We start from the raw sequence: 19,395 nt of genomic DNA, 5'->3' as shown, positions 1-19,395 counted from the left end.
GCCCACCCCCCACACCAGGAGGTTCCAGGAGGAGGAACTTCAGTGGGTCTGCCAGGTTGATGGCCATGAGCAGGGCCTTTTGCCCACAGCAGGTGCCCCATACATATTTGCCAAATGACAGAGCAAATAATGCCTATGGGTTTTTTTTTTTTCCCACAAGAAAAATATATTTTGAATTATGTAATTAAAATTTAATCATAAAAACTTTCCCCAACCTCCCTGCCAAATAGATGAAAAATAGGAAGCGAAGAGAAGGTTATTGAACTGGGTGTTTTTCAGGGTCCAGTCAGCTCTAATTATTAGACATTTGGTTTTGGGGTTTGGATTTTTTTTTTTTTTTTCGGTCTAGCTGGTGGGTGGAATTTCCCCTCTCTCATAAGACGTCTTATGAGAGGGAAGTAGGAGAAAGGGAAATAAACGTTCTGGGGTTCCTCCATCAGCTTCTCTTCCTTCCGCTGGTCTGCATAACTGGGGAAGGGGAGTTCTCTTCCTTAATTCCGCTGAGGTCCCAGCTGGGCAGTGGGTTCCTCAGCCCCTTTCTGCCCCTTCTGTAAAAATAAAATGTGGAAGACGGTGAATAGGAACCCCTTCCTGCCTCTCAGTATTTACTCCCTGGTATTCACAATGCTCCACTTCTATTTTTTCCTTCGGGGAACCAACATTCCTCATCTCTTCAACCCCTCTGTTTTAGGGCGAGGGGACTCCAAGGCCAGGCACTAAGGGATGGGCCTGCCAGCCTGGCCAATCAGAGACACGTCGGGCACGTGACCCAGTGTGGCCAATGAGAAGCAGCTCTGGAACCGCGGCTGCCCGTACTGGGAAACGCATGCTCTCCCCACTGGGGATGTTAGGTTCCTGGGATGTGAGCCTGGAGCAGCAACTCTCTGCCACCTCATCTGGAGACCCTGCCAGGAAATGAAGCCAACTCAGAGAAAATAAAACTAACCGCATGACATCATTTGACAACTGGATGCAGTCATGCCTTAAGTCCCTGAACTCTTCAATTACACGGACCAGTAAATTCTCTGCTTTGTCTTCGCAGTTTAAATGAGGTTTCTGTCACAAATCAAAAGAATCCTTACGAAGTTCTCCTTTCTGCTGCTAAGAAATTATCCATACCCTCCGCCAAAGAGTAATAAATAACCCAGCTCTCTTCTCTGCCCTGCAAAGGCCTTCCAGTTTCCATTCTCACATTTCCTCCCAGACTTCCACCCCATACCTTAGCGTATATGGCTTCACCCACCACCTCCTCGGACATCTTCAAATAAGCTTTGTGATCCCATGGACTGTTGCCCACCAGGCTCCTCTGTCCATGGAATTTTCCAGGCAAGAGTACTGGAGTGGGTAGCCATTCCCTTCTCCAGGGGATCTTCTCAACCCAGGGATTGAACCCAAATCTGCTGCATTGCAGGCAGATTCTTTACTGTCTGAACCACTAGGGAAGCCCCCCAAATAGGGTATCTGGGCCCAATCCACAATCTCTCTCCTCTAAGACCTAGACCACCCTCAGAGATGTCCTGGTGGTCTCTGCAGTGCAGTCAAGTTGGTCATACATTCCGTAAATTTTTCGGCCTTATTCCTGGATGGAGGGGGTGGTGCTTGGGATGATGGCACTTCATGGAGCAATGTTGTTGTTGTTCAGTCGCTAAGTCATGTCCGATTCTTTGTGACCCCATGGGCTGCAGCAGGCAAGACTTCCACGTCCTTCACTACCTCCTGGAGTTTGCTCAAACTCATGTCCATTGAGTCGGTGATGCCATCCAACCATCTCATCTTCTGTTGCCCCCTTCTCCTCCTGCCCTCAATCTTTCCCAACATCAGGGTCTTTCCCAATGATGGAGCAAAGTCAGAGGCATATTTCTTGGAGAAGAAGCACAATCTTTTCTCTGCTTCTGCTTCCAACCCCACCCCCACCCCACCCCCCCACACCTATCACAATTCTTCCGGACCAGGTGTGAGAATTTATTAATATATTGGGCAAATCCACCCTGGCTGCAATTTCCCCATCACTTAAAGGAGTGGAGTGGGGGCCTGAATTACATGCTCCTGAGAAACATTAAAGAATACAGGGTCCTTACCACCCAGCGCTGTCTTGAGGCCTGGCAGAACTGAGAATAAGCTTCAGCGATGACTGTGGCCCTAGAGAGCAAAGGAAGACCTTCAGGAGGGCATCCTCCTCCTGCCAGCAACGCTCCCATTCCAACCTACCCCTCCCAACTCACTTGCAGTAGAGCCCTCCCCCAGGAGGTAAATCCGGGATGTCCTCAGAGGCCAGAGTCCTGAAAACTGTGTTCAAGCTGGGGGGCTCTGAGGCAGAGGCACACAGCTCTGAGAAAGAGACAAGAATTGTGGGGTTGCTTGGCTGGCAGACAACCCTTTCTGCTGGACTCCCAACACTGCTCACCTGCAACTCTGCGTCCCAGGGCTGCATCGAGCAGTACCTCCTTCCTGATGGCCTCCTCACAAGGTCTGGGGGCCCCTGGAAAGCAGACCAGGAGGCAGGTCATGTTGTCCAGGCTGCCCTGGAGAAGGTGGAGAAAAGAGAGCCTGGTGGAACACGTGTGAGGGCCAGGGCTCTATGCCTTGGGCAGCAGTTTCCCAACGTTCCCCTTGTTCTAGTGCCCCCTTCCCAATCTGGTTATGCGCATTTCTCGAAAGTACCACCTTTCTGCCACTCTAAAGCATGCCTTTCACAAAGACCAATTGCTTAGGCCTCGCCCTCTCCTTCTGTCCTAGCCCCACCCTGTCAAGGAGAACCACTTTGGCCACCTGATGCAAAGAGCCGACTCATTGGAAAAGATGCTGATGCTGGGAAAGATTGAGGGCAGGAGAAGGGGGCAACAGAAGATGAGATGGTTGGATGGCATCACCGACTCAGTGGACATGAGTTTGAGCAAACTCCAGGAGATAGTGATGGACAGGGAAGGCTGGTGTGCTGCCGTTCATGGGGTCGCAAAGAGTTGGACATAACTGAGCAACAGCAATGACAACTTCTCTTTTCCAAAGCTCCTCACACTATGCTGTTTAGCTGCTCTTCCTTCTGCCACTAATCACACCTCAGTACCTACCTCTAGGCCTAAGCGTTTGTGTTCAGTCACTTCAGTCGTATCCAATTCTTTGCCACCCCATGGACCGTGACCCACCAGGCTCCTCCGTCCGTGGAATTTTCCCGGCAAGAATACTGGAGTGGGTTGGCATTTCCTACTTCAGTGGATCTTCCCAACCCAGGAATCGAACCTGCGTCTCCTCCATCTCCTACATTGCAGGTGGATTCTTTACCACTGAACCACCTGGGAAGCCCTAAGAGCTGTCCCATTTCAAAAGACCACGCCCTTTCTCTTAAATCCTTCCTGCGTATCTATCCATAGCATCTTGTCTCCAGTCTTCCCTTAGTCTCCGCCCTCTGCATCTTTTGACCCTGACCCGTTCCTGCAGGCCCCGCCCCCTAATGTAGCCCCACTTATCCTCTAGTTTTACTTTAGCCTCTCCATCAAAGCTCCTCTTCCCTAAGTCCTGAGGTTCTTTCTTCAAAGATCTCAAACCCCGCCCCCAGGACCTTGCAAAGACACGTGTCCAACAGCTGCGCGCAGAGAAGCTCTGGGGCCAAGCCCAAACAGAGGCGCGATGCCACCAGTCCCGCTAGGGCAGACCCGGACATCGCATCCCACACGCCATCAGAAGCCAAGAGCATGAACTCGTCCTCCGCTTGGCGTGCCAGGGCGGTCACCTCAGGCTCCGCGGAAACGAGTTGCTGTTCTGGGGGCCTTCCCGGAGCCTCTTTGTAGGCAAAGTCTCCCAGTGCTCTGGACACTGCCAAAGAGCCCTCGAGGCGCCGACGGCTGATGGTGCCGCCCGCGTCGTGGATGCGTTCACGTTCTCGGGGACGGAGGGGCCGATGGTCCTCGGTGCTGAAGGCCACGGCGCCGGCGCGACTCAGCACCGCGCGGGAGTCACCGCAGTGCGCCAGGTACAGAAAGCGCGGGGAAACCAGTAACGCCACAGCGGTGGAGCCACCCGGCTCGCCGCGGGGCCAGAGGGCACGCAGGCGCGCGTCTGCGCTCAGAAAGGCGCGGCGCAGTGCTTCGCACACGCCCTGGGGCTCGCTGGGCGCCGGGCCCAGCGCCTCGAGCACTTGGCCCTTCAGGTGGCGCGCGCCGAAGAGGGCGGCTCTTGCCCCGCCGTGGCCGTCGAGGACTGCGAAGAAGGCCCAACCCGGGGGCAGCCCGGGTAGCGCAAGCCAAGCGCAGTGAGCGTCCTCCATGTGTGCGCGCCAGCCCTGCACTGCGCTAGCCCCGAAGCGCAGACCCCACGCTGCCGCCGCACCCCCGTGCGGCCGCTGGGCGCAACGCGGCGCGTCTAGGAGGGACTGAGGCCGGTTGGGAGACCTGCATCCCTCCTCTTCTTCCTCCACCTCCTCTTCCTTGCGGGCTGGCCAAAGGAGACGTTCCAGCAGGCGGGCAAGGGCCGCCATCCTTCGGCCTGGGGATCAGGAAGGCTCCACCCTCTGCACCTGCTAACCATCCCCGCCCCACCCGCTCACTAATCCCCTGCCTTGTGACATCTTAAACCACCTAAATCTCCTTCCTATGCCCTTGACTTGCACTCAAGTCACTAGAAAGCGTTGAACTCTTAGGGCTTCCCTCTTCCGCATCTTCAAAGCGAGGCTTTGGGTTTGGATCAGAGAAAAATGACAATAGTGCCAATCTAGCACTGACCATAGCTACACATAATTTTACATCATCATCTCCGGTTTACCGGAGAGGAAGCCGTGTCACAGAAGTAACCAGTGTTATTGGGAAACGATTTCTAGAATCTGTATTCTCAACACAACACTCGGCTCCGGATACCCAGCCCTGCTCTGTCCAATCTTCTCCCATATCAGTGGTCCCATCCTGGGTTTCAAAAGCTTTCGATCCTTAACTTTTTTATTTCGACCTCTCGTTCTCTGTCTAGTCCCCGGGTTTCAGTCGCTTCTCTTCCAGGTCCCGCCCATCCATTCATACATACAGTGGCTCCAAATATTTGCTATCTCGACTGGACTCTAGCTCCGCCTCTTAGCTACAGGCCCAGCCCCCTCACTCCAGATTGCGCTCACCTTCTGAGCCAGACCAACTCCCTTGTTTGTTCTGCCTTATTCCCCCTAGGCCACGCCTCTAGCTCCTCTGTCTCGGACTGACTCCGCCCAACTCTGAATAATTCTAAATTAGCTTAAAGCCCTTCAAGTCTGAGCTCCTCCCCTTGTCTCAAAAGTTTCCAAGTAGTTTCTTCCCGCCCACTTTCCCATTCCCATTGAGATTCAAAGCTCATGCTTTATCTCCCAGCGGTAGAATCTTTGTACCCTCCCTTTATTGACACCTCTAGCTCCACCAGAACCGGGTCTGAGTTCCACGCCTCCATCCTCTCCGCCTAGGCTCCTGCATCGTTATCTCGCTGAGCCGGTCACCCCACTCTTGGCCCCACTCCGTACCCACCAAAGGCCCCGCCCTCCTCTCTCTAGACCCCGCCCTTCAGACCGCCTTCCGCGACTTCTCGGCCAGTAGCCTACTGCCCTGGCTCCGCCCCTCTATTAGGAAGGCCACACCCCTCCATCCTCCCGAGCTTTTCCCCGCCCCCTAGCCCTCCCTCAGTTTCCGCCCCCCGGTCTGTGGCCCCGCCCCTGGCCCCAGCGCTGCAGTGCCCCCCCTCAGCGGCCCCGCCCGCCCCTGCCGAGCCGAACTGAGGGCGGCGGCGGCGGCTGCTGGAGCGGCCCGGCAGGAGGAGGCGGCGAGGATGGCGGCGGCGGCGGCGGCGTCCTGGGCGCGGCGGAGATGAGCGCTCGCGGCCCCAGGCCCAAGGCGGCGTGGCCGGAGTGGGCGGGGGTCCCGATGCAGTCCCGAGGGGGGCCATGGGGCAGGTCCTGCCGGTCTTCGCCCACTGCAGTGAGTAGGGGGAGGCCCAGGCCTGGTGTGGGGCCCAGAGGCCCGGGTGGGCTCCTCTTCGGTTTCCCCTCCGACCTGGGCCGCGGGAGAGCCGAGATAGGGGAGGAGGTGAAGGAGACAAAGGAAGATCTGCCCTCCCCCATGTTCTGGCAGCGATGGGGGCGACTTGACCCGGAGAATCTGAGTGAGACTCGGCAGAGGTTGGGGGCACTGAGATAGCCGAAGGGGGGCGCGCTGGGCGCTTGGATGAGCTGCGGGGCTCCGCCCGGGGAAGAGGACGCTCTCCAGGAGCTGTCCCCTCGCCCTGGTGCTGGCCGCAGCCGGCGGGGAGGGGATTTCAATGGAGGGGTAGAGTCAGGATGGAGAAGAGGGGTCTGACTCCCCCTCCCCCGCATCACCCATCTTCGCATCCCACCTCCGTTTTCTGCCCAGAATCAGAGGCAGCCCCGGTCTCACCCGAAGTGTCCAATCCCCAGTCCCCAGGAAACAGACAATCTCTGGGTTGGGGCTAGGACTCCTGGATCCTTAGCTGGTTTTACCACTCCAGGTCTTTCATTCCTGGTCTCCTATTCCCCATCTGAGGAAATGAGGTGGGGGCGGGGGGCATGCGATTTCAATTTCCAAAAGGTATTGAGCATCTCCTGTAGGCAAAGCCCCAAGCTAGCTCTGAGAGGCTGAATTCCATAATTGACATTGCCTTGTCTAAGCCTCATGATTTCTGAACCCAGAGCTTTAATAGTCCTTGTCTAACATTCTCTGTCTCACACCCCCGAGGTTCTGAGAACTGGGGATTTCAACACTGACCTAGCCACTTGCATGTCTTGGGAGTCCAGATGCCAAGATTCTAAGAATTTGTTATTTCAACATTTTAGCGTATCATCCCTACATTCTAAGATCTTGTCCCTACCTGGGCTTACAAAGGAAGGCCCTTCGTCTTCTCCCCACCCCCCCCCCCCCCCACCTTACCTCACTGCTCTCATCTCCCATTATCTTCCCATCAGTCACCCTGTTCCAGTCATATCTGCACACTTCTCTGTTCCTCAAATATGCAAAGCTTAGTGCTTGCCTCAGGGCGTTTGCACTGGCTTTTCCCTCTGCCTGGAAGACTTTTCCCTAGATATTCTCATGGCTTCATCACATGATTCAGATTTCTGCTCAAATGTCATCCAAGGAGTCTTCCTCACCAACCTGTCTGAAATAGCATCCCCTTATTTTCTCTTCCCTTTCTGTGATTTTTCTCCATACACTTAGCACCCAACACCATAAGTTTAATTGTCTGTGTCTATCTCCCCTATAGAGTGTAAGCTCTGTAAGACTAGGGGTTTTGTTTACAGTTGTATTTTCAGGATCTAAAATAGTGACTGGCATTTATTAAGCACTCAAATAGTGGTTGTTGAAAGAATTAATGAACTGAAACCTCCTAAAAGCCTCCTAAAATCCCTAAGGGCTTCCCAGGTGGCGCTGTTGGTAAAGTACCCGCTTGCCAATGCAGGAGACGTAAGAGACGCGGGTTTGATTCCTGGGTTGGGAAGATCTGCTGGAGGAGGGCACAGCAACCCGCTTCAGTGTTCTTGTCTGGAGAATCCCATGGACAAAGGTGCCTGGGGGGCTACAGTCCATGGGATCGCAAAGAGCCAGACACTACTGAAGCAATGCTTAAAGACTCTAAGATCAAGATTCCTGGATGTGAACTTCCAAGACTGAGCTTCAGATAACAGGGATAGGAAGGTTTTACAGTCTGTATGCAGAATGTTCTAAAGGTCCTGTGATGAAAATTCTAAGATTCCTTAATTCAGACAAGTTTCCAGGACTGGCTCGCTACTGTAACTCGGGCAGTCTAAACTTCTAAGAGTCTTCGATATTTTCCTCTTGCAGAAGAAGCTCCATCTACAGCTTCATCTACCCCTGACTCCACAGAAGGTAAACAAAGAGGGAGGACGTGAGAGTGTAACTTGAAGGGGACTCACAGCTGGGCCAAGGGGTTAAGGGGAGTGGGTCAGGGTCTTCGTCAGAGGAGCTCATGCCCTCCTTTGCTCGTGGCAGGAGGGAACGACGATTCGGATTTTCGGGAGCTGCATACAGCCCGGGAATTCTCGGAGGACGACGAGGAGGAGACCACGTCGCAGGACTGGGGCACTCCCCGGGAGCTGACCTTCTCCTACATCGCCTTCGACGGTGTGGTGGGCTCAGGGGCTCGCAGGGAATCAGCCGCTCGCCGCCCACGGCCCCAGGGCCGCTCAGTCTCGGAGCCGCGAGACCCGCCCCCTCAGCCTGGCCTGGGCGACAGCTTGGAAAGCATCCCCAGCCTGAGTCAATCCCCGGAGCCAGGGCGTCGAGGTGACCCCAGTTCTGCCCCTCCAGCTGAGCGCCCCCCGGAGGACCTGGGGCTTCAGCTGGATCAACTGGGCTGGGCGACCCGGGGAGCAGGGACTGGGGAGGACTCTGCCACCAGTAGCTCCACTCCGCTGGAAGACGAGGAGCCCGAAGGATCAGTGGCTGGAGAGGGTGGGAAAGGTGAGATGTCTGAGGTGCTGAGACTGAAGCCACAAGGGGTGGGTGGTTTCTCTCCTTAGGGCACCTCCAAAGCAAAAGCTCACAGCCTTCTCTCTCTAACGCACCAGAATTGGACCTACCACTCGGATTCGTTCAGTCCTCGCCGCTGGAAGTCTTTACTCCACAGCCCAGCCCTGTCTCTGGGATCCCCCAGACCCCCACCCCATCCCCACCTCGATCCCGGGATTCGAACTCTTGGCCGGATGAGCCCTTGCTGGACGAGAAGGAGGAAGAGCCGTGGGGGCAGCTGGAGCAGGAGCCAATCACGGGGCAGTGCCTCGATAGCACGGACCAATCAGAATTCAGACTGGAATCACACGTTCTAGGTAAACTCCGCGAGGGAACGTGCTACTTTGGACCACTGGGAGGGTGGATGATTGATATTTAAAGGCACCAACCTCCTGAAGGAACTGAGGAGAGTGGAGAAACGGAGGAGGTATTGCTATTGGCAGGAGATTATAAACTCTACCCTTAAAAAAAGTCCCGTTACCTAAGATTGCCACTGGCTCTTTTTATATAGCTGCCCCGCCCACTCGATAAATTAGCCCGCCCATTGAGGGTTTAGGATTGGGATTGGCTAACTGCTAAAAAAAAAAAAAAAAATCCCTCTTTTGTAGTGCTCCCCCTAGAGGCTGATTTTGGACTGGCCGAATCCCTGAAAAAGGAAGGTTCTCTGTTCTGAATGTGGCCACCCGGCTCGTAAAAGTAAACTCGGAGCCTTTTAAAACCTTTCCTCTTCCCTGACCGCTAGCATTGGCAAATTGTAAATAGACCCGCCTTGCTTTAAAGTATGCTCAGTCTCCATGAACGGTTCCTATAGGTTGGTTGTAGACATCCCTGCTTTCGGCTGTTTACAAAGAGAGCCACACCGTTTTGGAATTGTTCCCACCTCTATGGAGAGCCATTGGCTGGGTACAAAGGGGGCCCCGCCCCCTATTCCCTCCCTCCGGGTTCCACTGAAGTGGGCAAAATCCCTGAGAAGCAGCGGTGTCTGTAGCCTCTCACTCGGAGGAGCCGAGATGGGGAGTAAAGGTGGGCTTTCGGGGCGGGCTGGGACGCTGGGACGCGAGGGCTGGGGGACCATGGAAAGGGCCCCAGATTCGCTTTTGTCGCCCTCAACTCTGGGGGATGTTTCCTCTTGGTCCCAGACTCCCCAGAAATGCAGGCTGGGGATGAGGGGCTGTGGGGGTACCTAGGGAGGGCGTGGTGGGAATGTGGGGTCCCCTCTCTCTCCAGCCGGAGCTTTGGGGCCCGAGAGCAGCGAGGCCCCCTCCCCCCAGCCTCTGGTCCAGGCGGCGCTGTCACTCCGTAGCCGGACAGGCCAGCACAGCTGCGGGAGAGGCTCCCTCCCCCCAGCGTGCCTAAACTTAGCCCCCGCCTCAGACGACCCGGCCCCTCCCCCACCCAGTGGCGCAGGCCTTGGGGAGCCTGCAGGGGAGGGGTTGAGGGGAGACCTACCCTAGTTACAGTAGATGGGAGGATGTGTAAGGGAGGATGCGGAAGTGAGGAGTGTCAGACTCTGAGGGGGGACTGGTTGGGATGGGTCAGTTTGAGTGCAGTAAGGGTGGTAGGATGGAAACAATCCAGAAATAGATGGCAGGGAACCAGGCTCTCAGTTCACGGCTCAAAGGGGAGCCGATTATAGGGAAAGCTGTTAAAAGTTAAGATGCGTGAGATGAAACGTGGTCCAAAGGCCACTGATCAAAGTTTAGGCTGGGCTTGGGATGTGAGTTAGAAATTTGAGTTAGAGTCTAGGAAGGAGAATGATGTCATTAATACATTTAGGACTCAGATATGTGTGTTGGTAGGGGTATCAGGGAGATGTTACTTTATACCCCTCAGGGTGCATAAAATAAAAAGAACAATAACACCCATTGCTGGGCAGGATGCTGGGGAAAGGTCACTTTCATTTCACAGAAAAAAGGATTGTTAGACTCTTGTTTGTAAGCAATCCGATAAAATTTATGATACTTGAAAATACAAAATTAGTCCACCCTGTGATTTGACCCCTGGGATTGTATCTCAGAAATAGAACCTCCTGGAGGTAAGAATATCTACAGGAGGCTGTTGTTTGCAGTACTGTCTAGGAAGGGGATGGGGGGGGGGACAAAATAAATGGCCTGGTAATACATATGTGGTTGAATAAAATGAATAATGGTGTAGCTACACCATGGAATATTGTGTAGCCCTTAAAAAGAATGAATTAAAAGCTGTTCCAGTTGACCAGAAGAGAATTCTAGGAGAAAAAGTAGAGTGAGATATGCATGATGCAGAAGAATGATTTTTTTCACCCAAACTTCCATTCACACATAATCTATGGGCAGGAGTAAGCTTGTGGGGACTCGCTAGACAGTTAACTTGGGTTTTCCAGGAGGCATGCATGGAATGAAAGTGTTAGTTGCTCAGTCATGTCTGACTCTTTGTGACCCCATGGACTGTAGCCCACCAGGCTCCTCTGTCCCTGGGAGTCTTCAGGCAAGAATGCTGGAGTGGGTAGCCTTTCCCTTCTCTAAGGGATCTTCCTGACCCAGGGATCGAATCCAGGTCTTCCACATGGCAGGCAGATTCTTTACTGTCTGAGTCACCAGGAAAGCCCTAGCATGGAATAAAACAAGACAAATAAAAATCTGGAAATTGGGTTAAGGCTCCCACAGGTGTGTCAAGAGGTCATGGTTCAGCCCCAAGACAGGAAGTAGGAGGTCAAGAGGTCAGCCAGGGCAGCTCCAAACCCCAGCCTGATTGCTGCCCCCTCCCTCCACAGTGGCGGACCTGCTGTACTGGAAGGACACGAGGACGTCAGGAGTGGTCTTCACAGGCCTCATGGTCTCCCTGCTAAGCCTCCTGCATTTTAGCATCGTGTCCGTGGCCGCCCACGTGGCCCTGTTGCTGCTCTGCGGCACCATCTCTCTCAGGGTTTACCGAAAAGTGCTGCAGGCCTTGCACCGGGGGGATGGCGCCAACCCCTTCCAGTGAGAAGCCCCAGCCCGGCCCCCCACCCCTTATCTCTGTCCAGACCCTAGCGCTGACCCATGACCTCAGATCAGGCACTGACTTCTCAGTCTGGCCCCGACCCATCCTCTTCCTGTTCCTAACTCCAACCTGATACCCTGACATTAAACTGGACTCTGACCCTTGGCTTCCAGCCCTGACCTCTGACCCTAACCTCTGATCCTTAATCCTTGATCCCATCTCCTGACCCTGACCTCCACCCTACCCCTCCACACCTGGCCTCCTCCCCAACCCTCATTTCTGGCCCTTGTCTTGGGCATCACCCTGGGCCCCCTCCACCCACCGAGTCGCCTCACACACCTCTGTCCTCTCAGGGCCTACCTGGACGTGGACCTGACCCTGACTGGGGAGCAGACTGAACGTTTGTCCCAGCAGATTGCCTCCCGCGTGGTCTCTGCGGCCATACAGCTGCGGCATTTCTTCCTGGTAGAAGACCTCGTGGACTCCCTCAAGGTGCCCTGAAGCCCCCCCACCTCCCTCCTGGGTCCCCAGCATTCACCTCCTTGCCCCTGGCGGGGTGGAGGGGGAGGAGGGCCATTGCTGGGTGAGCTCTCAGCCTGGGTGCACCCTGTAGGCACTGCTGACCCTCACCCTCACCCTCAGCTGGCCCTTCTCTTCTACATCTTGACCTTCGTGGGTGCCGTCTTCAATGGTTTGACTCTTCTCATTCTGGGTGAGCTGGGTAGGCTGTGGAGGGCAGGGTGGGGAGGTGGGCCACTGGGGCTTGGTGGGGGACAGGGTCATGAATGGAACTGTTAATCTCCGGGGAGTACCCTGACCCCCCCCCCCATCTCTGTGTCCGCAGGAGTGATCGGTGTATTCACAGTCCCTCTGCTATATCGACAGCACCAGGTGAGTGTGACAGGCCTTCAGTTGGCAGTACCCCAACCAAACACAACTGGTCTGATTGCCCCCTGCCCCCCAACAGCCAGGGTCGATGACAAATGTCCCAGCCCAAGATGAGAGGACCAGCTGGTGTTCCTACCCCGACAGAGTCAGGGTCTGACTGACACGTTCCAGGCACAGCTGGTCTGCCTGCTGCCCTTCCTCCATGCAGCTAGAGTCTACCTAACACATTTCAATAGTCAGAGACAGGCATTTTGGTTGGTGTCCCATGACAGAGCCAGTGGCAGAGCCAGGATCTAGCTGATGTATCCCAACCCAAGGCAAGTGGACTCACCAATGCTCCTCCTCAACAATGATGCAAGGCCTGCCTTGACATGTCCTAGCTCCGGAGAAGGAGCCTGACTGGTGTCTTTTCTCCCTGACACAGCAGGAGGCCAAACAACAGTCAACCTAGCTAGAAACAAGCAGACAGGTGAACGCCTCCTCCTGACAGCCTGATACCCTCTGTCCCTGTGATACCACCAGGGACTGACAAACACATATTCCATTTGCAGACAGACACAGACTGATGCCGTCTATCCCTACACATAGCCTGGGTCTGACTGGCACCCATCCCAGCCAATCAGGTGGACTGACTGATGCCCTCACTCCCTGAAACTGCGAGGGACTGACATTTCAGTTAAATCAGGTGGGATGTCCGTTACCCAGAACACTGACAGAACCAGGGCCAACTGACATACATCCTATCCAGAGACAGACAGATGGACCGCATTCCATTTTTTACATTCTCCAGCACAGCTGAGAGCCCAGGGATGCCCATCCCTGCCAGGGATAGAGTCCTAACTAACTCCCTCACATGCTGGAATCACCGAGACTCACAAAGTCAGCTAATGTTGTGAATTAAACTAGTATTTAAATCAATCCACTCAGGGACTTGACAAACAACACCAATGCCCTCTGCTCTTACGCTGTCCCTAAACACACATACATACACACATCTCAAAGATTAACAATAGTGCCCAGGACACAAACTCACTGGCAAATTCTTGTGTCTGCCCATCATCCCTTCCTACACAGAGTGTGGTCCAATCAGCTTGACACTTTAACTTGGACTTCTGACTTACAAGGGTATTTTATTAGGTTTAGAGTTGAAGGTGGCATGGTGGGCCGCTCCCCCCAACTCCTGATTTGAGTCGGGGGAGGAAGCAGCCTCCTTAATGAATTAGGGAGAAGAGCAACCTCCAATCTCTCCTTTCACCCCTTTTCTTCATCCCCCCAGGCCCAGATTGATCAGTATGTGGGATTGGTGACCAATCAGTTGAGCCACATCAAAGCTAAGTAAGTGCATGTGGTGGAGATGGATGGGATGGGGAATGGGGAAACTTGGGAACGTTCCCCTTGCCCCCTTTGCACCCCCACCTCCCCATATTCCTTATCCCTAAATCTCCTGGGGTTGAATATCTCCTTCCTAAAAGCTAAGAGACAATTCCATCGCAGGCCAGTAGGTGGAGGGTTGGGGCTGGTTTGGGCCCTAGGTTCCTCCTTCCAGTTTTCCCTTTAGTTCTCAGTTATCCTCTCTTGCCCCACCCCTTGACTCCACCTGTTTCTCCCTCAGGATCCGAGCTAAGATCCCAGGGACCGGAGCCCTTGCCTCGGTAGCAGCTGCAGTCTCCGGACCCAAAGCCAAAGCCGAATGAAAGAGGTGTCTCTGCCTGCGGGACGCCTGCCCCCACCCCCTGTAGCCCTCTGCCCTCTTCCATCTCCCTTCCATCCCTGCCCTCATTCAGCCTCAGCCCGAGCCATTTCCCAGTGGGTGTCAGGATCACTCACACCAGGGAGTTTGCGCAAATTGCCTGAGCGGTCAGGACTACATTTCCCAAGAGGCTCTGCTCTAGGAGTCCAAGGAAAGCGAGGCACCTTGGCCGCGGGCCTGCTGGGACTTGTAGTTGCCTAGATAGGGCACACGCCCTGCACTTCCGTGACCCCACCGCTGGAGGCGCCGTGAGGGCTTGGTGTCTCTTTCGACGCCACTAGCCCCAACGCTGGGGCTTTGCATGGGGCCCAGGGGAGGCCTGAGCTTGGATTTACACTGTAATAAAGACTTCTGTGGAAAACCCAAGGCCTCCTGTGCTTCCAGCCCCCTCCAGCTTTCATATTCTGCCCTGAAAAGCGCGTAAGTGATTCTCAAGAAGGAACCTTCCCCATCTCTGCAGAAGAAGAATCGAGAGGCGACGGATCCCAGGGCTCGTCAGGCCTTGACAGTCGCTTTCCACGCCTGTACTCCTGGCAGACAGCACTAGGCGATCCCCACACTCCGCCTGCTGTGCTCCCATCTCACCTGAGTCCCAGACCCATGTATCCAGCTGCCTTCTGGAGGACTCCCCCCTCAAATCTATCCAAACCTCTTCCTGGTCTTACCTGATTTCCAAGTCCGGGAGTCCCCCTCCTGTCCACCAGAGACCCAGATTTGGCCCTGGGCTCCTACTCCCTCATCTATTCAGTCGTGAAGCCACGTCTATTCACTCTCTCAAACGTCTCTCATCCACCCACTTCTCTCTATTCCAAATGCCTTGGGAATAAACACAGGGCCTCGTGGCTTCTGGGCCTCGGTTTCCAAAACTAAACCGGGGCAAGAGGAGGCAGGAAGCTCGAGTCTACAGACCAGGGATCCTGGGACTTCCTTGGAGGTCCAGTGGTTGAGACGCTGTGCTTCCCCAGAGGGGGCCGTGGGTTCGATCCCTCCTGGGGGAAATAAGATCCCGCAGACTTTGCAGAAGGACCAAAAAATAGGAAAAACAACAACAAACCAATAGATTGGATTTGAATCAACTTTTCTACTTTTCAACTATGTGACCTTGAGCAGGAAGCCTCCCTTTCTTCAAATGAAAAGTTGTCACCCTAAACTACCTACATCCCACTCAGTTCCTTGGACCTTGATGATCTATATATCATCTGTTCTGCTAGTTGACTATTTTGTTCTTTTTTGCCATATCACATTGCTTGTAGAATTCAACCCCCCGACTAAGGATCAAGCAAGGGCCCTTGGCAGTGAGAGCACGGAGTCCTAACCACTGGACCACAGGGGAATTCCCTAAATTGTTTTATTAAAAAATAAAGCAGGGAATTCCCTGGTGGTCCAGTGGCTAAGACTCTGCGCTCCTGATACAGGGGGGCTGGGTTCGATCCCTGGTCAGGGAACTAGATCCCACATGCCACAACTAAGACTCTATGCAGCCAAATGAATAAAAATAAATGTTAAAAAATAAAAAATAAAGCAAACGTCTTTTAAAATGAAATATTACTCCCACCACTAAGGAAGTCAGTATCCCTTGCCAGCAATCGAAGATAACAGTTAAACATAAAACTATTACTGTTTAAAATGTTTACTTGAAAAATAAATAAATAAAATGTTTATTTGTGCATCACTTAAAATCTTGCCTCTAGTGAGACATGTCACATTTTACAAGATATATAATAATGTTACAAGAGTGGTAGTTACAGTCTCAGTTTTTGTATACAGGGGTTGCCTAGCAGCAGCTTCCTACTTAAAAGAAAGAGTACTTGAGGGGCTTCTCCTGAATCTGGATTTGGCAAGCAGGGGCAGTGTTTTGTTTTTGTTTTTTAGGGGCAATGTTTTAAACCTCCAAATAAAATAGTAACACTTCCTAAAGATATTTTTTTTTCCTAAAGATATTTTTATTGATACTTTCTATAAGTCGAAGTGTCTGTTTGTCTTTATCAAAAACTGGAGAAAGAGGGACTGGTTGAGATTATGGATACAAGAATGTCTAAAGCCCCCGAGCCCATCCTTGGCACCCCCACTGGAGGCAGGAAACAGGTTGGTGATGGGAACATTCTTAATTGAGTCACTCACAGTGCCATGTCTGGCTTTTATATCCATCTGCTTGCCATGATTCCCCCTAGTTGCACTAGTTTTGTTTTTCAGATGGGGAAACTGAGGCTCAGAAAAAGATGGTGTTTTGGGTTTTTTTTTGTTTGTTTGTTTGGTTTTTTTTTGCCCCACAGCATGCAGATCTTATTTCCCCGCCTAGGGATGGAAACTGTGCCTCCTTATAGTGGGAGCACAGAGCCTAAACCACTGGACCACCATGGAAGTCCCCATATTCTTGCATTCATTGTACAAACATATAGTGAGCGTCTGGCAAGTGCTCAAGCACTCTTTCGTTATCAGGGACACAGAAATGAACCAAAACAAAGTCCATGGTTTCATGGAGCTGCTATTTTAGCGGGAGCAGCCAGACAAAAAGCAAATGGACATAGACAAGGGCAGGTGGTGATCAGGGTGATGGAGAGAAGTCCAGCAGAAGAAGGGGACAGAGTGACAAGCCTTGCTATTTTAAACTGGGTGGTCAGGGAAGGCCTCATTAAGTGGTGATATTTAAGCAGAGGCCAGAGTGAAGGGAGGCAGTGAGTCATGGAAACATATGGAGGAAAGGAGATTCAGACATGGGGGTCAACAGATGCAATGGCCCTGGGAAGCAAGCATGCCTGGTGTCTGCAGCAAGCGATCTGTGTGCCAGAAACCAAGTATATGAGGAGAGAGGAGTAGGAGGACATGGGGTCAGAGAACTGGAAAGGGCTAATTGTCAGGATTGTAAAGCTGCGGTAAGAGATTCGACTTTTCCACTGAGAAGGGAGACACGGGAAGATTCATGTCGGGGAATGACATTGTTGTCAAAGGATCACGGACTTGGATTATAAAAGGATCACTTTTTTTTGGTTTGTTTTAAATAATAATTACGATGGCACACTTTCTATTTTTTCACGTGGATGGGCTGTGTGGATAGGGTAGGGTACTATCCGTTTCTATGGCTCACTTTCCTCGGCCATAAAATGCGAATGCAAAAACGGATGATCTCTAGTGTTTAAGCTCAATGGGGACAGAAATTCTGTCATCCCCAGTACCTAGGATTGTGTCTGGGACTCTGTAGGCGCTCATTGGAAAAGACCCTGATGCTGGGAAAGATTGAAAGCGGGAGGAGAAGGGGACGACAGAGGGATGAGATGGTTGGATGGCATCACTGACTCGATGGACATGAGTTTGAGCAAGCTCCGGGAATTGGTGATGGACAGGGAAGCCTGGCGTGCTGCAGTTCATGGGGTCGCAAGGAGTCGGAGAGCACTGAGAGGCTGAACTGAACCGAGAGGCGCTCATTAACCTTTTGAAAGGTTTAAATCGCTCAAGTTCCACAAAAGAACAGCAGGTGTCGCACCAGCCCTACAGCCGCCAGCGCGGAGTCTCCGCGTCTGGGCTAAATCAGACTCTAAACGGGAACGCACACATTCGAATTCAGATTTTTCAGGAGAGAAGCTTCTGAATCCCGAATTATGAATCTTTTTTGTTTTAAAAAAATAAATGGACTTCTCTCTTGGATAAAAGGGGCTTCAGTCTCTTTAACGGCTAGACACGAGGGGGCCACGTCCTCCAGCACCGTTTCCCAGAATGGGCGGTGCTATGCAAATGAGATAGTTTCCAAAGAGACATGAATCAATCCATAGGAGGCAAACGCAGCATTTTGGGAGGACGTCTGTCGTAATAAACTTGGGAGAATTTATAGATGTTGAAATCAACAGTTTCACACTCTTGCAAACTATATCACCATAAGTGTAAAAAATTAAACATTTCTGTCTTTTATATAGCTGTATGGGTCAACTCTCATCTTGCCCGGATGATCCTCAGTGGTCTGGGGTGCAGGCTTCAAACCTGTAGCTGTCTAGCGACAGAGTGGTTCAATTCCACCTTTCGGGCGAGGCTTTTTAATTGCTTTTTTCTTCCAAACTGGATATTAGAATGCGAGTTGGCCCAGAGGACCTCGGACCCGCGTCTGGAGATGTCGCTGCAGTCTTTATTTTTCGCCGCTCAAGTGTTTCCCTGTGAGTACATTCACGTACCTCACCCCTGCCCGCCCCGGGGAAAACCAAAGAACTCCGAAAAGAGGAAGAAAAACTCGTGTATACTCTCAGTTCTAGGAAATTTACAGTTAGAAAGTGATCCTAGATTCTTCCCCTTCACTTGCTTACTCACTTATTCAGTCATTTACCCACTCGTGTATTTAATCACGCATGCACTTATAAAACAGTCGAATATTTATTCCTTTGATCATTTATTCATTCACATATTCAACAAGTATCTGCTGGCTGACTGCGCCATGCCCAGCCCTGCACTGAGTGGTCTTGTGGACACGCTGATGACTACAAAACCCTGACCCTGACCTCGTGACCAGTGGAGGAGACAAACTTTAAACATTAATCAATTCCCCATTGAATTAACAACTATCAAAGTGTTCACTACTGGGAAGGCAGGTACAGAGCCTATGAGGACATCTTATAAGGAGACCTGAGTTCAGGTAGGGTGTCAGAGTAACGTTTGAACATATACCTGAAGGATGGGAGTGAATTAGGCAGCAGAAGGGGAGAGTATTCCAGAGAGGAAAACAGGATGGCTGTAACAACGGGGATGAGGATGGTAATAATTGCACGTTTACTCTGTGCTCAGCGCTGGCGTGTATAAGGTCACTGATACCCTTCAGCCCATTCTGCAGCTGGGAAAACCGAGGTTCAGAAAGATGAAGCCTTTTGTCCAGGATCACCTTTGGGAGGCCTCCAACCCCAGGGCTCTCAGACCCCTGACCCATACTATTTACCACTGCCCCCTGCTGTCTTTTCCTAAGCCAGTTACTCACCAAACCCTGCCTGTTTTGCCTCTTCGAAGTCTTTTGAATCCTTCCGCTCCTCTCCAGCCCACAGCCCTGGTGCTGCTCCAGGCACCCCCTCACACCTCAGTGTTCTCATCCTAGCCTCCTCCCTGGTCCTCTGCCTCATCCCCGCCTCTTTCCCAATTACCCTCAGCCTGGCAGCTAGAGGAGTCTCCCTAAAGCACAAAACTGTCCTTGAATTTCTTATGACCAAAACCTGCCAGGGCTCCCCAGTACTCTCAAGAGATCTAAACTTAGTCTGGAGTTTTAGCTTGCAGAATCTGGTCCCTGCTCAACCTCTCTCTTCACGCCTTTTGTTCTAGCCCCGGGGGAACCTCTAGTTTCCTCAAAGC

The 19,395-nt window shown here is 52.6% G+C and overlaps 2 protein-coding genes and 1 non-coding gene across 5 annotated transcripts; 2 read left to right on the top strand and 1 right to left on the bottom strand.

The window, feature by feature from the left end:
- Positions 1 to 167: 167 nt before the first annotated feature.
- On the bottom strand, positions 168 to 5,089 carry PPM1N (protein phosphatase, Mg2+/Mn2+ dependent 1N (putative)). Of its 2 annotated transcripts, none has more exons than XM_043899499.1 (5): positions 3,557 to 5,089; positions 2,405 to 2,522; positions 2,223 to 2,328; positions 2,079 to 2,139; positions 168 to 548 (listed from the first exon to the last, which is right to left on the bottom strand). In XM_043899499.1, the coding sequence occupies exons 1-5, from the start codon at positions 4,469 to 4,471 to the stop codon at positions 492 to 494; spliced, it is 1,257 nt and encodes a 418-aa protein (XP_043755434.1). In that variant the 5' UTR covers positions 4,472 to 5,089; the 3' UTR covers positions 168 to 491. The 2 variants fall into 2 exon arrangements, with proteins under 2 accessions (XP_043755434.1, XP_043755435.1); XM_043899500.1 differs by having other exon boundaries at positions 3,728 to 5,089.
- A 581-nt stretch (positions 5,090 to 5,670) lies between these two features.
- Positions 5,671 to 14,440, top strand: RTN2 (reticulon 2). 2 transcript variants are annotated; one of them, XM_043899497.1, is made up of 10 exons: positions 5,671 to 5,918; positions 7,794 to 7,838; positions 7,962 to 8,432; positions 8,540 to 8,797; positions 11,233 to 11,440; positions 11,795 to 11,933; positions 12,084 to 12,153; positions 12,286 to 12,332; positions 13,606 to 13,664; positions 13,942 to 14,440. In XM_043899497.1, exons 1-10 carry the CDS (start codon positions 5,885 to 5,887, stop codon positions 14,021 to 14,023), a joined length of 1,413 nt encoding a protein of 470 aa, XP_043755432.1. In that variant the 5' UTR covers positions 5,671 to 5,884; the 3' UTR covers positions 14,024 to 14,440. The 2 variants fall into 2 exon arrangements, with proteins under 2 accessions (XP_043755432.1, XP_043755433.1); XM_043899498.1 differs by lacking the exons at positions 13,606 to 13,664; positions 13,942 to 14,440 and adding an exon at positions 12,881 to 13,015 and having other exon boundaries at positions 5,704 to 5,918.
- Positions 14,441 to 18,010: 3,570 nt separating this feature from the next.
- Positions 18,011 to 18,097, top strand: TRNASTOP-UCA. Its single transcript has one exon. It is a non-coding gene; the product is annotated as a tRNA-Sec (tRNA).
- Positions 18,098 to 19,395: the final 1,298 nt, after the last annotated feature.

The sequence above is a fragment of the Cervus elaphus genome, chromosome 4 (assembly GCF_910594005.1).
Source record: "Cervus elaphus chromosome 4, mCerEla1.1, whole genome shotgun sequence".
Taxonomy (NCBI): domain Eukaryota; kingdom Metazoa; phylum Chordata; class Mammalia; order Artiodactyla; family Cervidae; genus Cervus; species Cervus elaphus.
Note: the sequence above shows the minus strand (reverse complement) of the source record. Positions and strands in the feature narration are given on the sequence as shown.